Source organism: Typopeltis vanoorti, chromosome 4 (genome assembly GCF_054136105.1).
Source record: "Typopeltis vanoorti isolate ZY-2024b chromosome 4, IOZ_Tvanoo_1.0, whole genome shotgun sequence".
Taxonomy (NCBI): Eukaryota; Metazoa; Arthropoda; class Arachnida; order Uropygi; family Thelyphonidae; genus Typopeltis; species Typopeltis vanoorti.
The window spans coordinates 17,562,553-17,576,824 of NC_143552.1; the positions used below are offsets into that span (position 1 = coordinate 17,562,553).

General features: G+C 35.4%; 1 protein-coding gene across 2 annotated transcripts in view; it reads left to right on the plus strand.

Moving 5' to 3' along the window:
- Positions 1-14,272, plus strand: part of LOC150107131 (neural cell adhesion molecule L1) — a 175,472-nt gene that overhangs the window by 149,058 nt on the left and 12,142 nt on the right. The window contains exon 5 of one of the 2 annotated variants that reach the window (XM_090391653.1): positions 6,753-6,890. In XM_090391653.1, coding sequence (XP_090247779.1) covers positions 6,753-6,890 — 138 coding nt within the window. The remainder of the gene's footprint in view (positions 1-6,752; positions 6,891-14,272) is intronic. The other variant, XM_090391654.1, reaches the window with a different exon arrangement.

Sequence of the window (14,272 nt, forward strand, 5' to 3'; positions counted from 1 at the left end):
AGATGATGTTATACTTCTAAATAAATCCAGTACAAGTCTGCAAGATTCCCTAACTAAATTGAATAACTGTTGTAATAAATTTGGTATGAAAATAGGCAGAAGCATTGCAAATATCAACTGCATTGTGAATGGAGAACCTATAGAATAGAACAAGTAAAATATTTCAGCTATTTAAGCACAATTTTTAGGGAGGATGGCATATTAAATGTGAAACTAGACAACAGAATTAGTAAAGATGGTATAGTAGGAAGTCAGCTGAATAAATTTATATGAAATAAGAAAGAAATTAGTGAAAACACTAAATTACCTGTATACAAGACAGTGTTCAAACCAATTTTAACTTATGGATCTGAGAGGTAGGTTAGAAATAACACACTTCACCAAAGACTAGATACAGTAGATATGAGAGTCCTGAGAAAGATTAAGGGCATGAACAGATGCCATCAATGGGATTATCATATTAAAAACAAATATATTAGGAAAGAACTTGACATTGTTGCCATCCAGGAATGTGTTAACAGAGCTAATCTTTGGTGGTATGTCATTTAAAGAATGTGAGAAGAATACTTCTCACATTCTTTAAATGTTCTCTGCAAGTTTGGCAGGTAAAAAGACCCAGAAGAAGACCAAGATATAGATGGATTGATACAGTAAAAAGTGCCTTAGAAGACCGAAATTTGAGATCTGATAATGTTGGAGTCTTGACTGGTAACAGATTGATTTTGAGGAAAACTGTAGATAGGAAGTTAGTGGTGATGTAAGGTTTTCATGTAGTACTATCATATCCTGTACACCGTTTGAGGATACATGTCAGGAATTTGATGATGATGCACATTTCTCTCATTAACAGTTACATAACATGGTCACTCTTTTGCACAGATTCTCATCATTCCTCTCATCATAATGTAGTTTCCTTGACTTAGGCCTCATGCCAATTAATAATCTTTCCTGATACTAACTGCATTCAAGTGGGCAATCCCTCGTATACAAATCCACACATCCAGATACTTACAATGATTCTTTCTACACAGCCTATGCATTGAATCATTTACCATCATAGATCTTCTTAATTCATGTTTATGTTATCTAGATGATATACTAATTATTTTCACTTTGTCACTCTTCCCTCTCATTTCCTCCAACAATCCTTTCATATCCTCTCTCATCATCATTATCTCAACAGCCCTATGTGGGCCCTGGCCTTCTTCAGAAACTTCTGCCAGCCTTCCTTATTCAGTGCCAAACTCCTCCAATTTTTGATTCCTAAATCCTTAATATCTTGCATCACTGCATCTTATCATTTTTATTTATGACTTCCAATTTTTCTCTTTCCTTCCAGCTTAGCATTAAACATCTTAAATATTCTATTACTGTCCATGTGTCCAGCCCAACTTAATCTATTTATTTTATGTACTTAATAATGTCTGGTTCATTAAATAATCTGTATAGTTCATGGTTATATCATTTCCTCCACACACACCATTCTCTTGTACTACTCCAAAAATATATCTGAGAACTCTTCTTTCAAACAGATTATTTGATTTATATAGTTTTATATACTGATCCCAAGTATATAAAACTATGTACAATTTCAAATTTATAGGAGCCAATATTGATTTGAGAAGGATTAATATTGCTGCCTTTTCTAAACTGGTGAAAGTTTCTTCCATTGCTTTCCATGTCCTTCCTATAATATCAATATTGTCTGTATATGCCATAATTTGTACTAACTTGTAGAAAATAGTTCCCCCTGTATTAATGCCAGCATCTCTGAAAACCTTTTCAAGTGCTATTGTCGAACACCATTTTATATATACATTGGATCAGACAACATGTTCTGAATTTTGATCTAACAATGAGTATTTCTCATTGTAGCTTTAACTAAAGCAATAAGTGTTTGTGGAATCTGTAGTTCCTCCATTGCAATAAATAAGTTAAATCTATCTATGCTATCATATGCAGTTCTAAAATCTATGAAAAGTTGGTGTGTTTCAATTCCAGATTCATTACATTTTTCATGTAATTGGTGTATATTAAAAACCTGATCATTTGTAGATCTTCCTTGATGGAATCCACACTGATAATCGCCAATAACATTCTCTATATAGGGATAAAGTCTCTTAAATAGAATGTTAGAGAAAATTATATAAGGTGTACATAGTAAATTAATTCCTCTATAGTTAGAACATATCATTACATCACCTTTCTTATGGATGGGGCATATGACACTCAGATTCCATTTGTCTCAAATTGTTTCATTAATCCAGATTTCATTGATAAGTTGACACAGCTGCTTGAAGTATTCTGTACCTGCACTTTTAATTAATTCTGCTTGCATCTTATCCATTCCTGGAGCCTTATTGTTCTTAAGTTTTTTAATAGCTGCCTCCACTTCTGCAACTGTTGGTACTGGTTCAACATCTTCTAGATCTTGACTCTCTTCCCCATCATCTAATTGACCAGATATGTTTGAATTCAATAGTTCATCGAAATGCTATGCCCATCTTCCTAGTATCATTTCATTCCCACTCAGAATTTTATCCTTCTTATCCCTACATAACGTTGTTCTAGGAAATCTTTCCGACTACTATTTAACTTTTGATAGAAAGATCTGCTTTCATTCATACTTCTGAGATGTTCCAATTTCTTAAGTTCATCCTCATAGTATTTTATTTCTTCTTTCTATTCTTATGCACTCTTTTTTCTCTTTTTCTAGCCAAACGATATTCCTCCACAACTTTATGAGTGTGGTTCTTTTGCTGCATTTGTTTATATGCCTCATTTTTTTAATACAGTCACACGTTCACCTTCTGCATCAAACCAATGGTTATACTTAACTCTACCAACTTTGCCTAATACTATGTTTGCTGTTGTCACCATGACATTCCTAAGAACATCCCAAGCTTCTTTAACACTCTCACCACTGGTTACACCAGGCAGGTTTTCACTGATTCTCTCAACATATTTGGCTTTAACTTCTAATTCCTTCAATCTTTCCTTATTAAACTTTCTAGCATGGGACCTATATATATCTTCCTTGCATTGGAGATTCTGTTTCTAATCTTTGATAGTGATCAGCATCAATATTTGCTCCTCTGTAGGTTCTAACATCCATCAAATTGGATAGATGTCTTGCATCTATTAAAAGATGATCAGTTTGGTTAAAGGTGCCTCCATCAGAAGACTTCCAGGTCATTTTATGAATATCTTTACGATTAAACATTGTACTACAATTTTTAATCATAAATTCTTCAAGAAATAACCATATTTCTTGAAGAATCAGAGTTGATCAATCTAGTCCCATTATCATTAGTTTCATTATGTAAACTATATTTCCCAGTGGTTGGCCTATGTGTGTATATCCTCTTTGCCTATCTTAGCATTTAAATCACCTATAATAATTTTTACATCCCTCTTTGGACATTACCCATAGATCTTATCTAATCATCATAAAACAACTCTTTTTCATCATCATTCTTTTCTTCAGTTGGAGCATGTACACAAATAAAACTGTCCTTTAATTCGTAACCTACACATTCGAGGTGAGCTTGCCTTTGAAGTCCATGATAAGATGTTTTATCCTCTTGTTTACAATGAATTCTGTTCCAAACATGTGATCTTTCGTTTGGAAGCTATAAAAAATATGATTTTTCTTTTCCATAATCCCCCTCCCCTGTCCATCTCATGTCTTGTATATCTGTAGCAAGTATCCTGTATTTATCCAATTGCTCCAGATCAGTAAAGACAAAGTACGTTCCATGATCCAATTTTCAAATCCTTAAGACATTTGCCATTTTGTCACTATTTAGTCCATCCAGCAGTTATTTCTTAACAAGATGCTTTTTTTTTTTTTCAGGGTGGGGTCGTCAGCCCCATGCCCAACCCCCAACCTGGATGACCAGGTCTCCATATATATGACTCCCAGAGACTGGGTACCTATTTTAGTCACCTCGTACGACATGCATGGGCTGCAGTGGGGATATTCTTATTCCCCGGGAGTCATATCCTCTCTCATACTGTATTTATCACCACACAAATTAATATTGCATGGGCATCTCCATGGAGTCCTAAGACTCATCATAGGAGACCCAAACTATCAGCACAATATCTATCATACCTCTCCTTGAAACAATTAACAAAGAACTTACAGTTGACTCAGGCTACTACCCATTCCATTCATTCACCACTCCCCAAACAAAAAATATCTGGTCCTCACATCCATGCTAACCACACTCCTGCCCAACTTCCAGGGATGAACCTCTTGTTCTGCCTCCACCTCTAGCCAATCTTATAAAAGCCTTTAAATAACTTAAATGTTTCTGTTTTTTTTTGCTTTTTTTTTTTCAACTATCAACCAACTTTTGCAATTCACAAACTCTCAACCTATCTTCATAGGGAGTGTTCCACAGACCACTCACCATCTTGGTCACTTGCCTCTTTTTTTTTCATTTGCTTTGATTTCATTTGAACAAAATCATTTGTTCCTTCAAAAAGTATCATCTCTTTTACTTTTCTTTTCTGCTTTTTAATTGCATATGCGATTTTTTATTTTTTTATTTTAGCATCTGGAAAATTCAAAGTGATGATGCAGCATCCATTATATGTTTTATGATTGAATCTCGATACCATATAATATCCTTCTTTTTAGAATCCACTTTACCTACCTGATGGCTTGTTGTTTCAGGCCAAAATATTTGTAATAATAATTCTTGTGAATATGTGTTTCTAAACTTCCCATAGTTCTTTATTGTGCAGAGACCTGGGTTATCAAATAGTGGGTGACAGTCTTATAAAATAAGTGTTTGAGGAAAATAAATGATGCAGTGCTGACTGAAATGAGAACTATTCAGATCAGATAAGACTTGCATTACCATATTCTAGTAATAACATGTTTCAAAAAACGATTGCAGTGGTATGGACATATACAAAATGTCTACTGAAAGATTTTCTCATATTTTCCAAAACAGAAAGGTAGAAGGAAAGATATTGCCAGGATGACCAAGAAGGTGCTAGATAGTATGCATCAAAAGTGTAAGTGGACTGAACTCCTCAACCAGGCTTCACATATACAGAATGCAGTTGACTTAACATCAAATTTCTCTCTAGTTTATGATCTCACGGTACACTCTCTTCACAGGCATGTATTTCCCTCTCCTGCTGATGTGATCTCAGAGTGAATAACATTATATACATTATATACATGACTGAGAAAGGATCTGCTGACATCAGGGAATACTGAGTAGCTCAATGTAAAGTCAACTCTTTAGTCTAGTCCTCAAGATATTTTACATGCAAACTTCTCTTATATCTATATGTTCACTGGACATCCACAGATGCCATATGGTCACTCCGATTCTCAGTGATGTGCCACACCAGGCCTCGCCACGTAGTCCTGTTGTTTGCTTTTCTGGAGACTTCAACTCTCTGAAGATTAGTTGCTCCACACACACACACACCATCCATCCATCTCATTGATGGTCTACCCCTTCCTCTTTTTACAGGAACTTAACCTTCTATTACTGTTCTGAGAAGTCCTTCTTCCATCCTTTCACTGTGTCCAAAATATTTTAACTTTCTTTTGTCAATACCTTAAGGGAGCCTTAAAGTTCTACTGATCTTTTCTAACACCCATTCATTTGTATGCCTTCAGTATATGATATCCTCAACAGTCTTCTGTAACACCACATCTCAAAAGCAGATATCCTTTTCTTATCTGACTTCTTTAGGTTCCAAGTCTCGCATCCATAAGTCGTTGTTGGAAAAACAACTGCATCCAAAATCCTCAACTTTGTTCTCATGGAGATAGATCCATCCTTCCAGATTTTAGACAAGTCTCTGACTGTTTGCTTGTCTAAAATGAGAATGAAAACAAGAAATAATTTCTTGTTAAATATAGTATATGCTTTTTTTTATACATGACTTCGACCCATAAAGGTTGTAAATCTATTGTACATGGACTAAGCTTTTTGCTCCTTTTTATGTTTTGTTTATTTAATTTAATTTTTTACATAATCTGGAAATCTTTTCTCTAGTGATGGAACGTGGAACTTTTTCAGTCTCCAGTAAGCAGGACAATCTCACAGTGGACATTCAAATTCATCTTTCATCTATAGACATTTGCAAACATCCATGCTCATAGTGATGTTCAAACTTATGACCCATTGGTGGGAAAGCAGAAGTGTTATTTGCATGGCAATCCAGGCCAGCAGAGTCTGATGAATACCCATTTAAACCATACCAAGTTATAACAAATCAGCAAATCTGCTGATCAACTGTCTTATTTCCCTCTTAAAGTTTAGAATTAACAACTTACAGAGCCTTTTAGCATCTTAGCCAGTTTTCACAATGCCCTTTGGTTAAAGAGTTGAATTCATGTTTTGTAGGAGTAGCAGGATTTTGCCTTCTGGAATCTTATTTTTAATCTTGCAAACCAGCCAGCACACATACACGATTAAGAAACATAATATAATGGCCTTTTCGCTTTGGCCATAATTCCAAACATTAACAGTGACAACTTACTTTTGCTTTGCCATAAAATAAGATAACTACCGTGCTTGTATTCAGTAACATTGTTTCGTTTAATATCTTGCTTAATAATGTAGTATATTTTCACTGTCGTATAGTGTATTCTTGATATATATCAAATTTCAATTGAAGTTCTAATTTTAGAATTTCTGTGTAGTTTGATTTATCATTTTCTGCATTGAAAATAATTTATAAAAGTATTTTCCTCTTTTATGCATGTGTTATAGAAGTTTTACAGCATATGTTGGCTAATACAGAAGATTTCAGTTCACTGGCCTGGATGATAGCAATATCTATGGTTATGGGAACTGTTCTTATTTTGTCTTGCTTAAGCTGCATACTTATCTATAAAGAAGGTAGAAACGGTAAGGAATCTGTAATATAAACCAAATATTAAAAATAAATAAATAAATATTGAGACTATTGTTTGAACTTTTTAAGTAATCTATAAATAATCTCATCAGTTTTTACATGCATTTATTTCATTTAATCATTAAACCCATTTCAGAGAGTACTTAATTCTGTTAAGGATGCAAACCAATTCGTTCTGGCTATCACAGGAGGAGTATTTATGTTGTTCTTCCGTGTGTGTGTGTGTCAACAGAATTAGAAATATAGATCTATTAAGAAATCTATTCTCATTAAAATACAATGAAATGATTAATTGAATTTTTAGAAACTAACTGATCATAATTAAAGATACTTTTTTTATATTAGGAGATCATATTACTTACTATTGATAATTGTAAAATTAATATACATTATGTAAAAGCACATTTATTGGTATAGCAGCTTTAAAATAAATTCTTGAACGAAAATTGTCTCTAAAATTTTGTCCTGTTTAAAATTTCTTCTTGATATGGATTTACACCAGACCAGGTGACCTGTTCAGTCTCGTGCCATCTCTTTCATCAATTCATTTTTTTTTTTTTTACTTCATAAATTTATTTTGGCATTTCTGTTTGGTTTAGGGATTCTATTATTTTATGTTGTATCATTATATAGTAATATTTAGGGACTACTCAGTGAAGACAGAAATAGTGATTGTTCAAAAATAGGAAAGGCAGCAGGAATCACTATTCCATCAGACATGCCAAAAGGAGAAGGTAGGGGAACCTACGTAATTTATAGATTCTTTGATGACCACAAAATTTGCATAATTAGACTTCTTAGTTTCACAAATTCAGGCAAAAATGAAATTAGATTTCTCAGAATATCTAAATCCAGATATTCTAAATCTAGGCTAGAAGTCCGATACTTCTAGCCTGGATTTAGGAAGAATAAGACTACAATAGACTATATAAAAATAAAAAATACATAGACCATAACAAAATAATGTACCATAATTTTATTTGCCTACAGAAAGCTTCTTCTGATTTACATCATGCTATTTGGATTCTGTTGCTGTAATCACAATAATGTCACTATAGTAAATGCCATTATAACAAACTCACTCACTGTAATAAATTACTAAAAAATCAACAACCAATAGCATGTTGGTTGGTTGCTACTTTTTAGGTACATTGTTATCCTGTGTTTTTTATGAGTGTGATATAGAGCCATTACAGTGTTAATTATTACATTATTTTAGAAAAATTTTGAATTTTAGGGTGTGTCTTTTCCGTCCTCATTTGAGCACATCTTAGTTTATATACCTTTTACCCATAAAAAGTTATAATAGGGTGCTTTATATATCTATATGACTCTCGATTCCTTTTTTGATTTTAATTTTATTTTAACATAGTCCACAAACCCTTTTCTGGAGACTAAACATGAAAACGTTTCAAGCCACTTCAGTAAGTTGGGCACTAGCCTTTCACCAGCCAATGAACCACTCAGCCAACCAGGCCATCAATTTTTATTAATTTTATTTATTTGTTTATTCTTGCATTTAATATAATATGCAAAATGCATTGTCTGTGAATTGTATTAAATAAAATTTTTATACAGTCCAGAAATTTGGGTTTAGAAACCAAACATGGAACTATGTTTCAAGCCACTACAAAAACATTTTTTTTATATATTACTCCCATAGACAAGAGGCAGAAGGGCCTATAACAAATAAATGCCATGTGTAGGCAGCAAAATAATCTGTTGATATTCTTCTTAAACTACTGGAGGTTTTAATCCTTTGGAATTGCTTCACAAGCAACTCTGTTCCACACGATTGAGGTAGATGGAATGAAAGATGCTGGGAATAGCAGGTTTGGTGAGTATGCAGTTCAACTGTAAAAGGATATTCAGTAGCTGTTGCTCAAGTTCCTGTAGATCTAGCAGAAATGGCAGGTATAATAGATGCTAGTTCTGCTGAACTAGCATCCATTCTACATTTATCCCTATGGAAATAACTCTAGAAGAGACAATGCAGAAACTGAAATATGGGAAAGTGGATGAAGAGAATCTATAAGAGAGGTCTTGTAACACCATCCCAATATGAGAACAGTATTCCAAGGTTAGCTGGATTGGAAATTTTTACAGAATAAGTAACTGTTCAGAAGAGAAGTACTATCTTGAGTAGAAAAGGATGCTAAGTTAAATTTATGGAGGCTTATGTGGAGATTTTTTTTTTTTTTTTTTTTGCAAGAAAATAAGCAAAACTGTGTTTTGGAAGCATTGAAATTGACTAGGCTGTTTTCACCCCAATCAAGGATACTGTGGAGATCAGTGTTTGGGACACTTATTACAGGTGATCTTGAAGCCTGAGATGTTTGATCACTGCAAGGCTTGTATGAGTAGGACAAGTGAAAAGTGGTATCATCAGCAAAACTATGAATCGGTTTTGCAGTCAATGAGAGCAGGTCATTTATATAAATTAGGAAGAGGTAGGTGAAATGACAGAACCCTGATGGACACCAGCATTAACAGGAAAATCTGAAGAGAGAACATTTTCCACCATTACAAGTAGGGATAGATCTGAGACGAGAGAGAACTGGCTATCTACTTACACAAGGACAAATGTAGTCCATAATGATGGTAATTTTTTGAGGATCCCTTGATGACCTTATCAAAAGCCTTGGAAATGTCAGTCAAGTGCAATAGCATAGGTTTCTCTAAACGTTTCCATGGAATGAGTCCAGAGATGCATGATGCGAGATTTCACCAGTCTCAATCCACAGGAGATCACCTGTGGATAGAGATTGGTGAAATCCATACTGGTGGTCACAAATTTGGTGGCAGTTCTTCAAATGTTGAAGAAGTCAACTGTTGATAACCTTCTTCATTACTTTGGACAAAGTTGAGGCAAGAGCAATAGGACGATAGTAGACATTTGATGGTAAACGTTTATCAGCTTTTGGGGAACCTGACTGTATATGGGCTTGCTTCCATGTTGTAGGGTGAATGCCAGCTGAGTACAATTTAGTGTATAGATGATAAAGAACAGGTGTTAGTTCAGGAGCACAATAAGTGAGGTTTCATCAGGAGAAGCTGCCTTTGTGGTATCCAGATTATTCAGGATTCTTCTGATGTCTTTCTGGGAGGTCACAGGGGACATGGGATACAATGTTCTAGACAAAGGAGGAGGTAATTTGACATGGCCATCTATGAAGGAGTGATAAGAGAAGAATGAAGCCATGATGCCAGCCTTATCTTTTAAGTGATGATACAACGCTACTGTAAGGGTGAGAAAGAAGGGGTAGTACAGATGGACAAAAGTTACACCCAGAAGCTTTGGTGATGGACTAGAAGGTGTGCCTACGGCTAGTAGCACAAGTGGCGAGTTGTCTACATTTATCCCTGTTGAATTTAGACGTTTTCCTTTTAATGATGGTTTTACAAGTGTTGTGTGCAACTATGTAGCTTGTGAAGAAAGCTGGTATTTTGGTCTCAAGCCATTTGTAATAGGCTATTTGCTTTTCTTGGTGGACCACACTGGCAGGCTTCTTGGAGAACCATGATTTAGATATGGAGTGGGAAATTGGAACAGAGTGAGGAATGAAAGCTTCCATTCCAACATGGGTTATTTCTGTAACAAGATCACAGCAAGTACCTGAAGAATGAAAACAATAGTCTGGCCACAGAAAGGTGGAGTAAAAAGTCACATCAGTCCCCCACTTAGCATTGTTGTCATGGCAGCGTACATGAGGTTGTAAATGGTTGAAGGAAGACATTCCACCAGAAGTGAAACTTGAATGAGATTGTGATCTCAGTTATCAACAGCAGTAGTCACAAAACTTAAGAGATCCAGAGCATTCGATGAGTGAAGAGGATTGTCTGGAATTCTGGTATCTATCTATATGTTCACTGAACATCCACAGATGCCGTATGGTCACTCCGATGCTCAGTGATGTGTCACACCAGGCCTCACTATGTAGTCCTGTTGTTTGCTTTTCTGGAGACTTCAACTCTCTGAAGATTAGTTGCTCCACACACACACACACCATCCATCCATCTCATTGATGGTCTACCCCTTCCTCTTTTTCCAGGAACTTTACCTTCTATTACTGTTCTGAGAAGTCCTCCTTCCATCCTTTCAATGTGTCCAAAATATTTTAACTTTCTTTTGTCAATACCCTAAGGGAGCCTTAAAGTTCTACTGATCTTTTCTAACACCCATTCATTTGTATTCCTTTCGGTATATGATATCCTCAACAGCCTTCTGTAGCACCACATCTCAAAAGCAGATAGCCTTTTCTTATCTGATTTTAGGTTCCAAGTCTCACATCCATAAGTCGCTGTTGGAAAAACAACTGCATCCAAAATCCTCAACTTTGTTCCCATGGAGATAGATCCATCCTTCCAGATTTTAGACAAGTCTCTGACTATTGTTTTAGAAATTCCTAACATTCTTCTGATGTCTTCTGAACAGCAATTCTTCATATTAATAATGGATATTAATAAAGGTACTCAAATGATGGCTTGAGGGTGCTTAAGGGTCAAAGCTGTATAACTGAAAGGAGACCTCCACATAGCCTTTAAAGGAATGTGGAGAACCGACCAGGACTTATGACCAATCCTCACCTTCTCGTGGTGCACCCTGTTGGGTATCTACCTGGATACTGAACGAACGAGGATGGGCTGGCAATTTGGGATTTAGCTGACCAAATTGTATTCTTATTGGTTAAACCAAAATAAAAAATGATGGTACAACATGACAAAATGTCATACTGGCTGGTGCGTCGCCCGGTTAAACAAGGCCCCCGTTGTTTTCGCCAGTGAACCAGGGCGAACAGCAAAAAGTCAGCTACTGGAACAAATCTGAAAACACACCCCAACTCAACATCACCAGAGTTAAAGATCGGTACTATCAACATAAGAAGCCTGAATGGCAAAGAAATGGAGCTAGCTGAGGAATTAGATAAGTACCAGATTGACATAATAGGGGTGACTGAAATAAAAATGACAAAAACTGGTGAGATCTTTCTGAACAATAAATACAAAATGTTATATTCAGGAAATGACAATCAAGGAAAAGAAGGAGTAGCCATAGTATTCAACACAAAATACGAGGCTAATCTTCTTGAATGGCAGGCAGTCTCAAGTTGAGTGGTGTGGGCAAATATCAGAATGCGGAATTGGACAATGAGACTTATTTGCACCTATGGTCCCACAGAAGGTTCTACTAAGGTAGAAGTGGAGGAATTTTTTGATGCTTTAGAAAAAGCAACTGACATAATGAAAAAGGAAAAGTTGGGGATCTAAATAGCAGAGTCGGAAATGATTGTCAGACATACAAAAATATTTTGGAAAAAATTGGAGAAAAGAGTAATCATGGAGTAATAATGGCAAATACCTGTTGGATTTCTGCTTAGGACATGGACTAGTTATTACTAACACCATGTTCCAACATAAAAATGTGCACAAATTCACATGGAGAAAAGAGGCAAGGAATAAGAAGAAAGTCTCATTGACTATGTTATTGTTGATAGTGATGTTTTCTCCCTGGTGCAGAACACCAGAGTGTACAGAGGATTTGAAATGATCACTATTTAGTCTTGAGCAGGATAAAATTGAATTTTGTATTGAAAAGAATAACATGTAAGAAAGTTTTAAAGCGAATAAAAGTTGAGCAGCTCTCAGATGTGAACTGTAGACTAAAATACACAAAGATTATTGAAGAAACAATGAAAGATTTTGAGAACAGGAACCAAACCTTGGAGATTCAGTGGCAAGCCTTGAAGAAAGCCCTGATTGATTCAGCCAGACAGGCATGTGGTGCAAGGATAAAAAAATCAGAACTCCATGGTGGACACAGTAATTGAAAGAGGCAGTGAAGGAAAAAGAAGAAAGCATATTGAAAGATCCTAGCAAATAATTCAGCTTATGCTCTTAGAGAATACAGAGACAAATGTAAGAAAGCTAAACACTGTGTAAAACTAGCTAAACAAAAGTCATGGGAGGACTTTGGCAAGAACATAGAAAATAAATATCAAGAAGGTGGTAAGATATGCTGGAGGTTGTTGAAGAAGCTTAGAAATGGAGGAAAGAGTGCTGTAAAAAGTTAGAGATGATAAAGGTTACATGAAAACAGGAGAAAAAGATATCCTTGAAGTATGGAGTAATTACTTTGAAAAATTGCTAAATGAAACAAGCAATGATAGCACAGTGGTAAAAAACACTCAACAGGCATACAGTCAGGAACACATATCCATACTTGAAGTAGAAAAAGCCATCAAAGGCTTGAAATATGGAAATGTAGCAGGAGTAGAAGATATTCGACCAGAAATGCTGAAATATGGTGGTATAAAAGTCTTATAGTGGCTGCACTGCATAGTTCAGAAAGCCTGGACGGAGGGACGAATTGCCGATGATTGGAGTAGAGCTCTAATAGTACCCATATATAAAAAGGGAAATAAAACTGAATGTGAGAATTACAGAGGTATTTCCCTACTGAGTGTTCTGGCAAGATCTTCACCAAAGTTGGTGAAGAACAAGCTGGATTCAGGCCAAATAGAGGCTGTCAGGATCAGATCTTCACTTTACGACAAACAGTCGAGAAAGCATGGGAATATAACAAAGATCTATATTTAAGTTTTGTCGATCTGGAAAAGGCATATGACAAGGTGCCAAGAGAGAGAGAAGCTACTCAATATGCTACAGTTTTATAGTGTCAGTAGGGCAGTATATCAAGCAATACTTAGTCTGTATTTGAGTTGTAAGTTGGCAGTTAGAATTGGAGGAAGTACAGGAAGATGGTTTAATGTTAAATCTGGTGTGAGACAAGGATGTACATTATCCCTTCTGTTATTCATTATCTATATGAATCACATTATGAAGGAAAATGGTATTAAACATGATATCAGAATTGGAGATGTTGATGTCAGCTCTTTGCTTTATGCGGACGATGTTATACTTCTAAATAAATCCACTACAAGTTTGCAAGAGTCCCTGACTGAATTGAATAACTGTTGTAATAGATATGGTATGAAGGTCAGTATTAAAAACACAAAAACCATGAAAATAGATAGAATTGTTGAAAATGTCAATTGTGTTGTTCCCACCTATGGAACAAGTAAAACATTTCAGCTACTTTGGCACGGTTTTTACTGAAGATGGTATATTAAATAAAGAAATAGACAACAGAATCAACAAAGCTGGTATGGTAGGAAGTCAATTGAATAAATTCATATGGAATAAGAGAGAAATTAGTCAGAACACTGAATTAGCTGTATACAAGATAGTGTTCAAACCAGTTTTAACTTATGGATCTGAGAGCTGGGTCAGAAGTAAAACACTTGACCAAAGACTACACTGCAGATATGAGAGGCCTGAGAAAGATTATATGCATGAACAGATGGCATCACTGGCA